Genomic DNA, 16221 nt, shown 5'->3' with positions numbered 1-16221 from the left:
TATAGTCAACGAGAAATAACGAATTGAAATAAAGTTAAAAAACTAAAAACTAGCACTAAGAATAATAAAAACTGCACTAAAACTAAGCATTTACAAGAAAATAAAAACTAGCAAACCCACTCCAAAAACAAATTAATACGAACTCACCTAAAAATGAAAAAAGTTTAATGAAATAAAAACAAAAATTCAAAGTTTGGTCAAATGGATGTTTGTTGCATGTTTGAAAAGTGAGTGGTTAAAAAACGTGACGGAGAGAATTTAAGGTTTAAATGTGAATTTTATTGTTTGTGGTCTTTGAGTTCAGGGAGTCTTTGTCAGTCAGTCGCTGTCGGACAAAACACAAATCACAAATTCATACAGAGCAAATATATGTATATATAATAGTGTGTATACAAACTATACACACTTTTTTGCAAATGTTTCTTCAAATGTGAAAACCAGTTATGGCGGTTAAAATAACCATAAAACCATGAAAAGATCGGCAGTTATTTTGTGGGGAACCCATTTTTTAAAAATATCGTCATCACAAATCACAAAATAAATCACAACGAGAGCCAATTTTTGCATAAAACGGACGTTTGATCGTAACATTGTAGGTAGGTAGGTAGGTAGGAAGGAAGGAAGGAAGACTGACTAACTGTAGGTAGGTAGGAAGGAAGGAAGACTAACTAACTGTAGGTAGGTAGGTAGGAAGGAAGACTAACTTACTGTAGGTAGGTAAGGAGACTGACTAACTGTAGGTAGGTAGGTAGGTAGGTAGGTAGGTAGGTAGGTAGGTAGGTAGGTAGGTAGGTAGGTAGGTAGGTAGGTAGGTAGGTAGGTAGGTAGGTAGGTAGGTAGGTAGGTAGGTAGGTAGGTAGACTAACTAACTGTGGGTAGGTAGGTAGGTAGGTAGGTAGGTAGGTAGGTAGGTAGGTAGGTAGGTAGGTAGGTAGGTAGGTAGGTAGGTAGGTAGGTAGGTAGGTAGGTAGGTAGATGACAGCTATGTCTGCAAGAGAACCATCATGTCTTTATTTAACTCACCTTTGGACCTACTGAGACTTGTTACAGCAGTGCATGCGCACGTCGTTCAGCGTGGAGTCGTCCAGGCCGTACTGATATTCCTCCATCTTGGTTTCAATGCCACAGATTCCTCCGTCGGTGCAGTCCTCACTCCAGTAGCCGTACTCTCCCCACTGCATGCCGGGGGCCTCCAGGGTCGGGTTGGAGCTGCAGCGGAACTTGATGTTGTTGGCGGCCGTGTCGTCCCCAAAGAGGCCGCGGTGGGGCTCCACGCGGATCTGGAAGGAGGTGAGGACGCCGGAGGGGCAGAACTGAGGGTGAGACCATTCACCGAAACTGGACACAGGAGAGAGAGTGAAGACTTTCAGAAAATAACATTTTGAATTATAATCTCAGGAGAGTTTATTTTAATTACGTAGAGGTGTCCAACAACAGTCATTTTTGAGGGGGTTAACGTGCATTAAAAACTGTGGAAACTTGGCATGGAGGTTAGGTTAGGCGAAAATGCGAAATTGTCATAGTGGTCAGGGCTCTTTAGTGCCCCCTAAGGGGAAACGTGGATGGAGCAAGCCAAAATGAAGTTGCACCAAATGTAACGAAACTTTGTGGGAACTTGTTAGAACCCAAGATGAACAAAAAAGTAAATTGGGACCACAGCCTCATCTGTACAGAAAGTCGGCCATTTTAAATTTGGGGGACCATCTTAGCTATTGGGACGCTTCGGAAACTAGTCAGAGTGCGTTCATCGTATCCACATTAAAAAATATATATATCACTACTAGAACTAGACACATCAAAGACAAAACCGTTATCGAAAGGTTTTGCAGATTCAAAAGGGTGTGGCCACGGGATACATCGGACGTTTGGCGAAAATTTACCACAAAACTGAAATTTCCCTACAACTTCGGCATACATTGACCGATCACCAAGAAACTTCATACTTCATACTTCATTTTTCTTTGAAATTATGCTATTTGATTTTTGTCATTTGTCTATAATCAGTATTGGCCTTTTGCTCCTAATCGAGTATTCTGGATGAATCAGAGTTATGTTGATTCATCCAGATCGGTCAACAACCCGAACAAGTTTATGGGCACAAACTTTCACCAGGGCTCTATAACGCCCCCTATGGCAAAACATGGTGGAACGTGAGGGCCCTTTTATGACTGTGCACAGTCCTAGTTTTTGATTTATTTCTCTGTTTTTGATAATAATAGATTCATTTCGCACACAGGTAAGTCATCCTTTTCCTCCATGACAAGTCAAAACAAACCACAATGGTTAGGTTATGTAAAAAGGTCATGAGGAAGATTTGATTTTCTGAAGTTTCATTATACATGGAGTTGGAAGTTTCTTCCTCCTGGATGTAGAGTATATATTTAGTGACCATAAATAAAGGCTACGACCTGCGTGACAGTCAGAGAACCCTTCAGTTTCCTGTAGCTGAGTCAGGTTCAGGTCACAGGACATATATCTGGTCTAGTCTTTCTGGTCGGGGGAAGAAATTGTGGCATGATCTGAATTCTGAAATTCAATCCTGGCAGAAACTATATTTTATTTTCTCGTCTCAACATCACGGAGAAACTGGCAATCTCCCGCTTCCCGTTGCTTTCAAACTACCTCATTTATTTCTAATCAAATTCATATTTAACCAACACACACAGCGCAGCCAGGTTCGGTCCCAGTGAGATCGATGATCCTTCATAAAAGTGATCTGGCAGCACAAACAGCAAACAGCTGAATATTCAACGACATCGACAATAAAAAACCTTTTCAGTGTGGCAGAGCGTCTCGCAAGCGGGGTGAAGGAAATGATTTCTGATGTGTTCATTACTGTCCAACATTTGATTCCTCGCTCACTGCGATATTCTGCTTTCAAATAAAAACCTCATGTGGAAGAATAAAAAACACATGCTGATGCACCACACAAGGAAGTGTCTTCATATCCTGGTTGTTACATTAAAGGCCATACATTTGATTATAGCTAATAAAATGTATTCAATATTTGTAGAGTCCTCTATTTTCTTTATTTCTATACATATTTCTCTGTCTTATTTGTGTCATACTTTTCCTCTAATATTTATTTGTCTGGTCCTCAGTGAAATTAAATGAAATTAAAAAGATGTGCATCTAATTCAGCGCTTAACAACGTCACATAATAAGAAGTATATTTTCATGCTACCATGAATCCTACAGTTCCACAGTGAAATACTTGCATCAGAGAATCTTGTCATTTGGACGGAATTGTGTTTGTTCTTGAATAAAATCGCCCAAATGTCCTAAAGAATTTCTTGTAAAAACAATACAAACGCCTTTGTCAATAAAAATACAAACTTTAACGTGTGATAGCTGTGGTATGGCACCCCCTAATGGCTAGAATTACTATTGCAAAATAAATGTTGTTCCACCTTATCCATGCTTCTGTAAAGTTTGATCAGGGAGTTAGGTAGGTAGGTAGGTAGGTAGGTAGGTAGGTAGGTAGGTAGGTAGGTAGGTAGGTAGGTAGGAAGGTAGGTAGGTAGGTAGGCAGGTAGGTAGGTAGGTAGGTAGGTAGGTAGGAAGGAAGGTAGGAAGGTAGGTAGGTAGGTAGGTAGGTAGGTAGGTAGGTAGGTAGGTAGGTAGGTAGGTAGGTAGGTAGGTAGGTAGGTAGGTAGGAAGGTAGGTAGGCAGGTAGGTAGGTAGGTAGGTATAAAGACTGACTAACTGTGGTAGGTATGTAGACTGACAAGCAGGTAGGTAAGTATGCAGGTAGAAAGACTGACTAACTGATTTGCAGGTGTCTAGGTAGGTAGGTAGGTAGACTGACAGACAGGCAGATAAGCAGGTTGGCAGGTTGGCAGGTAGTTAAGTAAGCAGGTAGGAAGACTGACTAACTGATTTGTAGGTGGGTAGGTTAGTTGGGCAATTGCCAACATTCTAGAACTAGGTTACAAATGAAGAAAGAAAAAAAACATCCAATTGAATTTATTAATGTCTTACAGCTGATCAATAAAGCACTTATAAATAACTAATGACGGCATTATTGCGGCCTTTACTCAGGACTTTAATGGGAGTCTACCTACTAGCCAGTGTGAGACTCAACGTAGTAGAGGAAGCTTCGTTCCTCGTCCTTGGCGCAGACGAGGCGGATCCCGTTGAGGGCGGTGTCGTCTGAACCGTACTGGTTTGACTCCACCTGAAGAAACAGAGAACAGTTCCCAGAAGCAGAGGCAGAAAGAAGCTAAAGTCAAAGCAGGGTTGTTGGTTTTTTTTGGGGTTTTTTTATCTAATCACTAGGGAATGCAGGTTGGTTATTTATTTCCTTGGTTCTGAGAAAAAGTGTTGTGCAATCTGCATGCAGAGGTAAACACGGGGAAAGAATTTGTTTCTACTCCAAAAATTGTATAAGACAGATTCAGTTTCCAACACCACACGTCTCAAAACAAGTTCATATTTATATTAAAAAATAGTTTCTGGTCACTGTAATTCGTCCTCAAAAACTCATATTCAATAGAGGCTTCGTCTAAATATGAATCTTACTCTTCACTTCATGTCAATTCGAGTTTATTTCAGAAGTAGGGAATGTCTTTTTTCTTCATGCTTCCCGAGCTTTGAGCTCACACTGAGAACTGAAAGAATGAATCGTGTCTTCTGTTCATTTCATTGCAATCAAGGCGTGTGTTTTTTTCACAGCCAGAGAGACAAGAAGGAACAAATACACCGAACCAAAATCTATTTTCATGCAGATTTGTGCTTTCAACTAGCTCCATACGGAATTCTGCGTCTTTGTTTGCAAGCCCTTTTATGTCTGAACTGAATTATGCCTGTATGAATCTACACAGAGAACAGGAAGCTGCACACGTCATCTGTTTCTTATTTTATCCACGGGATGAGACGCCACTGCGACAAGAGAGAATATGCACTATAACGATAATGGGAAATGTAAAGTAATAAAGTCAATGTTAGAGGAAAATATCAAGAGATCAAGTATAAATAAGTTAAATAGACTTGGAACGCTGAAAGGGGACACACGTCGCCACCTTGTGGTTTATACTGGCGCAAGGACAGTTGTCCAATTGAGAGACGAAGTCTCAACATAATCAAACAAATAACTTCCTGTGTGTGCAGTAAAAGTTATGCACCACAGCTTTAATTTTGGACAAATCTGTTAAGAAAGACATTCTGGTGTATTTCTCTGGCCTGACTAGGTCTATATTGACCCGAGTATGTCTATATTGGCTGGAAGAGGTCAGTGTCTTTACCCTGATACTGAATCCGACAGCAAAGAAGTTTTCGGGACACATCTCTGGCCACGTCCAGTTTCCAAACTTCTCTCCATTGTTGACAAAGAGCATAGACCTGTGCTCTCTGCTGTTGAAGGCCGTACCAGCTCTCTGCAGAGGAGTCGCCACGCTGTCCTCGCACAACCCACCGGACAACACGGCCAGCACGGCCATGGCCACGAAAAGACTTGTCATAATGAGAGTGTCGCCTGCCGAGCTAGCAACAAGTACGGCCGTGAGTCCAGACGCGGAGCTTTTATATCGTCTCCAATGCCGGTATCAGCGTGAATCATTGACTGCTGTGGGAATCACCACCTGGTGTTTAATATAGAAAAGGGTTTTTCTCACTTTTCCTCACTGGGTCTCTGAGACATAAAATCCATCTCCATGCGTCACTTTGAGTTCTCGTCCACAGAACATGATTAGCAGCAAATGTTCTGAAGTCAATTTTTCTCCAATAATATTGTACAGATTGAAAACAGATTGTACAAGAAAAAAATACTAACCAGGACAAATACTGCTCTCATACTTTTTGGCAAAACACGAGAAACATTATCCACCATGTCACAGATCAACATTTCTAAAGTAAATCCGTTCAGTGCGACATGAAATACAGTATGACAGCGAGTCTGGAATTTTTGGGCTAAAAACTCTTCACAAGGAGAGAGATAAACCCGGGGTTAATACGGGTCTGGCCGAGAGTTCTCCAAGCCCAAATGTGACGCACAGCTAGCCTTTCTTTGACTGGTTAAGTAACTTTATGTTTCACGTCTATTTTCTCTTGTGAACAGGTAGAATAATCAAGACAGTTGAATTAAATAACTGGTCGTTTTGATTCATTTTGGTTTGGTCTGACGTTAGAGTTGGGAGCGTTTCTTTTAAGGTATACTGCATTTAAAAAGCAACTCTTATAAAATGATGTTTGTATCTGCTCAATGTCAACGGGTACTGTGTCATTCACTCACCTGCACGTGACTGGCAGTTTTCAAGCACTGAAAAAGTCAAAGGATTGACCACAAAACTCTTATTGTTGACTGTTCATATGTGTACTGTGGTAGAAAACCAACCACCCAAACAAGCTACAACCAATCAACCAATCAACCAACCGCCCAAAGAAACAAACAATCAAACAAACCACCCAAACAATCAAACAACAAACAAACTTTACATAAGCAGCATGGATAAGGTGGAAAATAACCTAAGTTAAATTATACAAACATAAACATAGACATAGAAGATAAAATTAAGTATACAAGTAAATGTTTGCATAAACTTTGAGGTAGGGGTTTGTGTCAGATTCTGTTCCTTCTTTAATACATAAGAATTTTATTATCTCACAGAAAGTTGAATCATCCTTTGAGGCTCATGGTCAAACCAGGATCATATTTGAAGAACTAATTCATTAGTTAATAAATAGTAAATAAGTACTCCATCAAGTTGTCATGTTTCATAAAACATAAAAGTAACCAGATTATAATCCCCTTAATGCGCTCAAGTATTGCATACTGGGTCTTTTCCTCTCTATAATATTGTGAGTTTTTGAAGGACACCGTGACCTTTGAATCCTCCGTTGACTAAAATGATAAAAGAGGTCAGTTACACAGTAACAGCTTTTCATGTTCCCACAGTTTACGTCATTAAAAAACTGACTGAAGGACTTTTTATTTAGGGCTGAACACGTCAGGGCGTGAAAATGAAATAATACACAATCTACAAAGGAAATAAAACTGATTATGTTATTATTATTATTATTATTATTATTATTATTATTATTATGGTAAGCATGCTCTTTGAAACTAACCTGGTCGGGACCAGGTTTTTCTCAACAAACCTTGAGTTTCTCTCTGTCTCCGCCCTCTTTCAGACACACACGGTATTTGATTTACTCATTCATTCAGTCAGCAGAGTTGTGGCGTAGTATAGTTCTGCGTCTGTTCTGCGTCTACATTAGAAGTTATATTAGGTGGCGACTGGCATGTGCTTTTGACAATGATCCTGTGGATAAAGGAGCAGCATTACTGCGCAGAGAATTAAATATTCGTCAGGAGATGATTATCAGACCGCGCATAGATGTTCTTGCATTTCCTTACACTTCTCTTTTTGAGCGATACCGTTTCACGTCACAGTCCAATCATTTACATTCACAACCTAATCCGTCCTTACATTTCCAAAATTACCAACCGTTGTCATGCTCTCACATCCCAGCAGAAATTGTGTGTTGAGCTGCGTTTTTTTGCAAAATGTTTTTTTATAAAACGTCGGAGATGCAGAGCACTTGAACATGATATAAATGAGAAGTAATTTATGTGTGTGAAAACAGCATTATGTTGGGGATAAAACAACTGTACAGTCAAACAGCCACTTCATATTTACTTTATGTAAAACATGATCAAAATGAGGTTAATCCCATGAGATTATACCGAGGTCTTACCTGTTTGAACAATGTTTTTATGTTTCATCTTAAACTGCTGCCAACTGCGCTTCTCCCCCGCGGGATTACACCTAAATAAATAAATTAATAGTCTACAACTCAAGCAGTTTCCCGCTGTAATATTATTGTGATTGTGCAAAGGACGACATTTAAACTTACGCATTGACCTGAGCAACAATGTTCTCCCTCTCTTTTGCTGCTGCAGCGGTGTTACACTTCCTTCTAAAAACATGCTAAAAATTGTCTTTTTATACTTGTGGTGCACGAGCTTAACTCGAGGTGAACTTCCCTGAGTTGATCAAACTAACTCAAATCAGCTGTTCTGAAACCGAAAACTCAGAGTTTCCTATCTCAGAGTAGATCAACTCAGAGTTCAGGGTTAGACTCAGAGTTTGTTAAACCTGCTTTGTGAAACGGCCCCATAGCTGAACCAGCTCTGTGTTTGTCGTTAAAACTTTGACCCAAAATGGTAAAAATGTCGCTTCTCTACATGTTTGTTAAACAAGTGGTGTTTGTGCTAATATTCTGGACAAAATACTGATGATACTCAGCCGCTTTGGTCCTCACTAAAGTGTGTACTCGCATCTATGTCTTGTGAGGTCCAAAAAACGCCTATCTTTGTGGGGACATTTGAACCGGGTGGGGACATTTCGTCCATGCCCCACAACTTTAAAGGGCTTTAAACTGGTTTTAGGGTTAGGGTTAGATTGGGTTTAGGTTACGGGTTAGGGTTAAGCACTTAGTTGTGATTGTTGTGAAACACCTGTGTAGCTTAAGTAAATAAGTAGTTTGTAACACATTCTCCAAAGTCATATTCTCCATCAGATCACGTGCTCCAAAGCATTCCCACCAAAAACTACAAGCCCGAAAGACACGACGCTGTTTGTTCTTGTTGGCCAACTGGGCTGAAGTCAAACCTGAAAAACAAAGGAAACAACGTCATAAAATGGCCGTTCAACCCAAGATAGTGTACTTCCTGTTGGGTTTGGATCATGGTCATAATGTCATTGGCATGTGTACCAATTTCCGTGAATATAGGATAATTGTGTGCACTTATTGGCCCCTCTGCCCACCTTTGTTTCCACCAGTAGTAAACTCCTCCGCCAACAGCTACGGTGAAGCCAACGAAGAAGAAGATGGTGCCCAGCATCACCTTCAGGTATTTAGCGTCCAGTGCAAACGTGTCTGCGAGAGAGAAAACATTCACAGTGTCATCTTAATCTGTGCTCATTTGATTAATCGTTTGGTCCATAAAATGTCAGAAAAACGTTTATAAGTGTTTGTCAAACCTTTAAATGACGATGTTCTCCAAAGTCTTGTTTTGTCCACAAACCAAAATGTTTCAGTTTTAATGATTTCTTTGTTATGTGGAGCAAAGAAACAAAGTAAAATATTCACATTTAAAAAGCTAAAACAATCAGAAATCTTGTTTTAATCATGAAAAACTCTTCAAACCCATTAAGCGATTATCACAATAGTTGACGCTTCATTTAGTAATCGATTAATAATTGAGGAATTGTTTCATCGATTAATAATCGATGAATTGTTTCAATGCTATAACTAAGATATCTCAAGGACATGTCTAAGAGCTTTTTCTGACTAGGAAATTAAGTTTGTAAAGCGCTCACTCCCCTGCACCAAAGTCCATAGAGAAAACCATCGTTTTTAGCTCACAGAAACTCAAGGGTTTCTCGTCAACTGCTGCCTTATTTGGTTAGTTTGTATGACTCTGGCAAATCTTAACAAAAGGAGTAAAAACACCAGTCACAGAATAAGTAAGTCTGAACTTACTGATGGAGGCGCCAGTGGATCAACAACTGTGAGGCTGTGATGTAAAATAGCTGATTTTCTCTTTGGACTTTGGTGCAGGGGAGTGAGCGCTTTACAAACTTCAGTTTGAGAGACTAGTGCAGTAAGAAGTATATATTCCTATAGTCGGAGCTGAAGAAGATTTTTCAGTTATGGTAATGCATGATAAGGCCGACCGTCACAACATCTAGCTACGCTAATGCTAATCGAAAATGAAAACATTTGCATTGTGCTAATGAGGTTGCACAGTGTTTGTATTATGTTGGATGGACACCTCGTCGTTTCAGTAGAACACAATGTTCTGTGCTGAACCGTGTGAAAATGTCTCACCCACCTCCCTGCTCTAGACAGCGCAGCTGCTGCTGATGAGCCACTGCCTGCCTGGTGCATGATAAAGCATGATAAATCACTGAAGATTAAAATTCCTCCAAAAATTTAGAAAATAAGGATGCACACCATCGGTCCATGCTAAACCCATATCCAAAGTCTTAGGGCAATCTAACTAACGGTCAGCGAGATATGCCTGTCACAGACAGACACACAGACCTGCTTTATAGATAGATAGCTGTGGTAAATGTTTTTTTTCGTACCCCAGTCCACCTCCAGGCTCTCCGTCAGGCTGCTGTGGTCCACGCTACAGGTCACACGCTCCCCTCTCCTCGGCGTCAGCTCCAGGTACGCGTGCATCTGGAAGGTCCAGTCCTCGTTGGCCAGGACGTCTGTGAATGACACATCGGTGGTGATTTCCGTCCCGTCCCTCAGCCAAGTCACCTCCATGTCTTGCGGGTAGAAGCCCATAACACTGCACTCGATTTCAGTACGTTCTCCGTAGTCAGCCACTTTGGTCTGATGGACCCGGACTGTCGGCGGCACTTCAGTGTCCAGACAATTAGAGCAAAAGATTGAGCAACTTAAGCACACTTTTGCAAAAGTAGAAAACAGGGAACCTCACCTTGCCTTTCCAGCGTACTCCTTCTGAACAGTCTTGCGTTGTATCTGCAAAGAGTCTCCACTTCAGCTCGTCTTAATGCCATTTTCCAGGCCTGGTTGTTGTAATGTTTAGCGTTTCTTATGCCGTTTTCATCAAAGCCGACGTATTTCCCAATCCGAGAGTCGTACATGTTCTCAAGCTTCTGGTTGACGACGTTCTTAACAAAGTAGACCATGTCTTCGATGTCATCACCATACTCGCAGTCGCTTATCATCTGGTCCACGTCTGAAAGAGTAACACCTGTAACAGAAAGAGAAATTAAATTTTTCAACGGTCCATGAATGTTTGTAGATGGGTGGAGCATAAGGAAAGGAAGAAATAATATTTGTGTAGATCTGGATAAACAAACGGGTCGATAACAGATACATCTCTTTTTGGCTCAAAGTGAAACTTAGCTTAAAGAAGAGTGAGGCTATAACTATAACTAAACATGTTGTTTTTGGTGTGGAACTATAGTGGTGGGCCACAGGAAATAGATTGGGGGGCCACATTTGAAGTTTGAGACCTGTGAAGTAACAAATAGCTAGCCAATCAGAGCTAATTCTGGCCAGCTACATATGTCACTGGACATCACAGAGCAGTAAAATAGCGTTAGCCAATCAGAGCTAACACTAGCCAACTACATTTGTCACTGGACAACACAGGGCAGTAAAATAGGATTAGCTAATCAGAGCTTACAAAAATAAATGTTGTTAGGAAATCACCAGCTTCTCTTAGGAAGCATAGGTTAATCTACAGAGGTACAAATAAACCAGATTAAGATGAAACACAGTGAAAATAGCTATATAGCATGTTGTAAGTGTGAAAAATAGTGTACAATAGAGTACAAGAGGAAACGTACCTGTTGGTGCAGTGAACAATAGAACAGCAGTGACGGTGAGACTGTACAGAAAATAAAGTTCCATCGTTATTTCAACAAAACTACAGAGTAAATATTAGACTTGCTGGTTACGGCAGAAAAAGCCGACAAAGTGTATCAGTGCATCTTTGAGAAGTTCACGTTCTGGCATGAGCTCTGATGAACAGGTCTTTCAGGTTTGATCAAACCTGATCAAGTTTACAATTGGAGCTCTCGCAGCAGCAGTCCTTTGCATAAAAAGAAACAAAGATGAGATCAGTCGAGTCCAGGGTTTTCGTGCGATGGCGGGCGCTCAAACCACCGCCACCTTCTCTAAGCTAACGTGGTCTCTCAGCATTTGTTCTCTCTGCTCTGTCATTTGAGCAGTTACAGTATGAATCCTGCAGATACAGTACAGTACTTCACTGCAAAGCTGTTTTTGTCAGCCTTTCATGTGTAAAAAATGCATCAATCATTCGACTCCACGCACTTGCATGTTAGAAAGTGATCACTTTTATTTTAGGATCTGTTTTGTCTGAGGTGTGCATGCAAAGAGGAACTGATATTTTCAACTTCCCTTCATGTGCAAATGAAAACACAGGGAGCTACTAAACCATTTACTGAGCACCTGAGTAAACACGTTATAAATTCCACAATTTATGCTAAACCTGTGAGATTCTAATAATAATCATTTCTGCATCCCAAATGAATCAGAAAACACCTGGCTTCAGAGGATGTCATTTAGAATACAGTTGATCTGTGTAGGAATGTAGTTTTTAGCTTGTTGCAGTCGACCACATCAGCTCTGGTGGGGTAAGAGTGAACAAAACACACTTCCCAACATGGAAAAGCAAAGAAAAATAACAATCACACGTCTGACATCCAGATTCAGGCGTTTGCTTTGATGCGTGTTACGCCCGACAGGACTTGTTGGCTTTCCTGATGAACCAGAGTCCAATGACAATCCCCGTCAGGCCCAGGATCACAGCACACACACACAACGCCGTCTCTCTGTTCTGGGTGTTTGGATGTACTTCAGCCTCTGTGTGTGTGTGTGTGTGTGTGTGTGTGTGTGTGTGTGTGTGTGTGTGTGTGTGTGTGTGTGTGTGTGTGTGTGTGTGTGTGTGTGTGTGTGTGTGTGTGTGTGTGTGTGTGAAGCTACCTGAGAAGTCATAAGAGTGACTGTGCACACTGCAAGAATAATTTGGTATTTTTCCTCAAAGGTGACAAGAACAGGAGTTCTGGCCAGGGGCCTGTTTCACAAACTCTGAGTCTAACCCTGAACTCTGAGTTGATCTACTCTGAGATAGGAAACTCTGAGTTTTCGGTTTCACAACAGCTGATTTGAGTTAGTTTGTTCATCTCGGAGTAGTTTCACCTCGAGTTAAGCGTGTGCGCCACAAGTCTAAAAAGACAGCATGAATGGAGCCCCGTTTCGACGAGTCACCATGACAACGGTGAAGCGGAGGGTGATGTTCTTGAGGAAATCAAATACCGTGTGTGTCTGAAAGAGGGCGGAGACAGAGAGAAACTCAAGGTTTGTTGAAGAAAACCTGCCAGCGAGCAGGTTAGGTTCACGGCGTATGTTGCCAGGGTAACTGACTCAGAGTTAAGCTGAACTGGCTTTTTGAAACCGAAAAACCAGAGTTTCCCCTCATTTCAGAGTTAACTGACTCAGAGTTTTCACTAAACCTGCTTTGTGAAACAGGCCCCTGGACATTTCATACTTAACGAGAAACTCAAGTGCAGAGCTCGTGGGCAAAATCCTCGTCCTTTTCTCCGTACAGACCTTAAAGATACTCCTTAGTCCTGAGTGTGGTTTTATGTTTTGCGGCTACTGTTCATCAGCATAAAAATAAGAACCTATACCTTTAAATGACCTGACAAAAGACAAGTTTATCTCATTTGAAATCCTTGTGCAATGATGTTAACACAGCTGAAAACAATTCTGCTGCTTCTTTGACAAAAGCAAACTCATTATGTCTTGACAATTATATTTCTATTCATTTTGCAACTATTTTGATGAATAACAGTTTGACTTTTAATGGAAAACAAAAACATTGTATAGGTGATCCCAAACCTGAATGGTAGGGTGTATGCTCTGCTAACCTCTGATAAACACCCGTAGCAGGGGTAATAACGACGTACCCCAGAACTTGGTGAGAGGCGCCTGCAGGCTGACGTGGTCCACGCTGCAGGAGTAGATGTCGTACGCCTCTGGAGTGAAGTTCAGGTAGGCGGCAGTACGGAAGCCGAAGTCGCTGTTGGAGTAGTACTGACGCCCTCCGACCTCGCCTTCGTCCACAAGCTCTCCATTCCTGGTCCACGAGATCATGACTTCAGGCGGGTGGAATTTGTCGACAAAGCAGATGAGCACGTTGGGAACCCCGAGCTCAACGTGCTGCTTTGGGTAGATCACAGAGGTCGGAGTGTCTGTGGACGAAAGAGTGGAGGGTTGAGGTCGTTACAGCGTTTATGGAGCGTCTCGTGAACAGAGAGACACGTGTGAATCAGAGGAAGCGTTTCAGAGCAGGGCTGCGACGATTACTCCAGTGATATGAGTAACTCCATTACAAAAAATCCTCGAGGCAAAAACTCTGCCTCGAGGATTTAGATTTCAGCTAGCGTGACGGAGAGTGAAACAGCCCGTAAAAAGTCAGAAAATGTCCAAAGTGTGGGACCATTTCATGCTTAAACAAGAAGCCAACAAGGTCAACAGCATGTCCTCAATGATTCAGCATCTGAGCCCAAAGCATCCCGTTGCTAACGCCTCCGGCACACACTAACGTAAACATTGATGTTAGCTGATTTAATGTAGCTTACTAGGGCTGCAGCTATCAAATCTTTTTGTCATCGAGTATTCTACTGATGGCCTATCGATACCTAATCGATGACAAATATATTCCATAGTTGCAGCCCTGTTTCAGAGACGCACATTCATCCTGTATCATGTAGCGCCTGCTAATTAGCGAAAAACTCCAGAGCAGAGCGGCGCACAATAAACATGAAAAACACACCTGAACCTGCCCTGACAGTAAAAGAAGCACGATTACACACCCAGGGAGGTTAATCACTGCTCACAGGAAGGTCTTTGTATCCATTTTTCTCTTCACAACACACACACACACACACACACACACACACACACACACACACACACACACACACACACACACACACACACTCATCTAATTAACTCGTGTTTAATAACACCGTTTAATCTCACACATTACACTGAGGGAGGGGTGTAGCGGCTGTGATTTAGTTTGAGCTGAGGAAAGATGATGAAATAAATATTCTTAAGAGTGACGGTAATTATCGCAATGTCATTTCCTTCAAAAATGACATACTGTTGTCAAAGATTCCTACAATGTTGTCTGTATGGACTTTTTACACACCTTTATTTGTTTAATTCTCAATAGTTACAGCTAATACTGTGTTTTTTTATTCACTTTGAGTTGTGCGTTATGACCTAACTATTATTTAATTAGCTGGTTCCTGCTCAAGTACATTTTATTACATATTATCTTTTTGCGCACCAATTGTCTGCATCTGGTCTGGCTAAATTTATCGGTTTGACAACAGAGTTTGTAATAATAAAGGAGTTTGACACTAGAATTTACTAATTTCATCTTTAATCATCTGACATTTATCACCTATGACCTCTGGAGGGCGATCTTTCCACTGCGCGATCACGCGAAGATTGTACTTGCAGGTGCCCAGGTCCAAGTACGCTTCTCCTCGCAGTCCAGGATCAGGGGTCCACTGCTCGGAAAACTCCGGCAGGCGCGGGATTATCGTGTAGTTAACGGGATCCACGTGGAGGAGCTGATCGCCGTCGTACTCGATATCGTACTGACCGTCTCCCGACTCGTCCCTTTGACAGAAGACCAAGAAGCGAAGCAGGTGTTTGCCTGCGGGGAAGACAAACGGCGTGAGTTCGCAATGAGACACAGCATTGTACATTCTCATTATTTGTCTTGTCAATAGGTGGCGCTGTTTTACAGCTGTTGGCATCTGTGTTTTAATCGTCTGTTGTGTCTCTTTTGTCCCCTTTTAACGAAGAGTTTTACCTTTTTAAAATGTGCAAAGCAGCGATTACTAAAGTGTGCGCCACGATGTCCCCTAGTGGCCTCTTAAGGTACTGCAGGTAAGCTGTGAAAGGTTATAAAAACGAACCAAGAGTTTGTCCTGCTTTATTATTAAGATTTAAGTATAATATTTATTTCTAATTTTGCGATGATCATGTGGATGTTTTATGATTTTAAAGTTTAAAAATCATTCTTTTCCACAGGTTTATGACATAAACGTCAACATACATGGAAATATTTGATCTAATTGTCTTGATAATTGATCAGAGTCATGTTTTATCATATACATGATATTTCTTTGCCTAAATACTATTTAGGCCAAGCCTATTTTTGTTGATATTTATCTGCCTTTTGGGTATTTTTCAGCCTTTTAATTCACCGACTCCTGCACAAGAATCCCCAGACTGTCTGTGCAGAAAGGGCAAATAAACATTTTGAACACTAGGTAGTAAACAAGCTGCTGCTGCTAAAATGTTGGCTGTAGTGTTTTGGCTCCATAACAACCTGCAGTTAAAGATAATTGAGCTTTGTAAATCCATCACAGGGTTTTAAAGTACGAGGAGTCTCTACTACATTAAAAAAAATCCTTATTATAGCGATACATTCTGGTTTCACATGTTAATGTGAAGGAAAAACTCTTTAACGGCCTCCTGACAATCAGGAATTACATACGTGTGTGAAAACGTACCTCGACTGCATGTTGGAATATTAATAAGCAGCAGAAGCAGGAACAGATTCTTTGCCATGTTGAATTTCAGGTAGTGCAATAAAAGCTGTGCAGGTGCAGTTTGCCCCGC

The 16221-nt window shown here is 41.2% G+C and overlaps 1 protein-coding gene across 1 annotated transcript; it reads right to left on the bottom strand.

Moving 5' to 3' along the window:
* Nucleotides 1-1031: 1031 nt before the first annotated feature.
* Nucleotides 1032-5459, bottom strand: LOC310931791 (vitelline membrane outer layer protein 1 homolog; the record flags this gene model as incomplete). The annotated part of the gene is made up of 3 exons (XM_083895020.1): nucleotides 1032-1338; nucleotides 4065-4177; nucleotides 5244-5459. 3 exons carry the CDS (start codon nucleotides 5457-5459, stop codon nucleotides 1032-1034), a joined length of 636 nt encoding a protein of 211 aa, XP_083751146.1.
* Between the last annotated feature and the right edge of the window lie 10762 nt (nucleotides 5460-16221).

Source organism: Microchirus variegatus (assembly GCF_963457635.1).
Source record: "Microchirus variegatus genome assembly, chromosome: 1".
Lineage (NCBI taxonomy): Eukaryota > Metazoa > Chordata > Actinopteri > Pleuronectiformes > Soleidae > Microchirus > Microchirus variegatus.
This window is presented reverse-complemented; position numbering and strand designations above follow the sequence as displayed.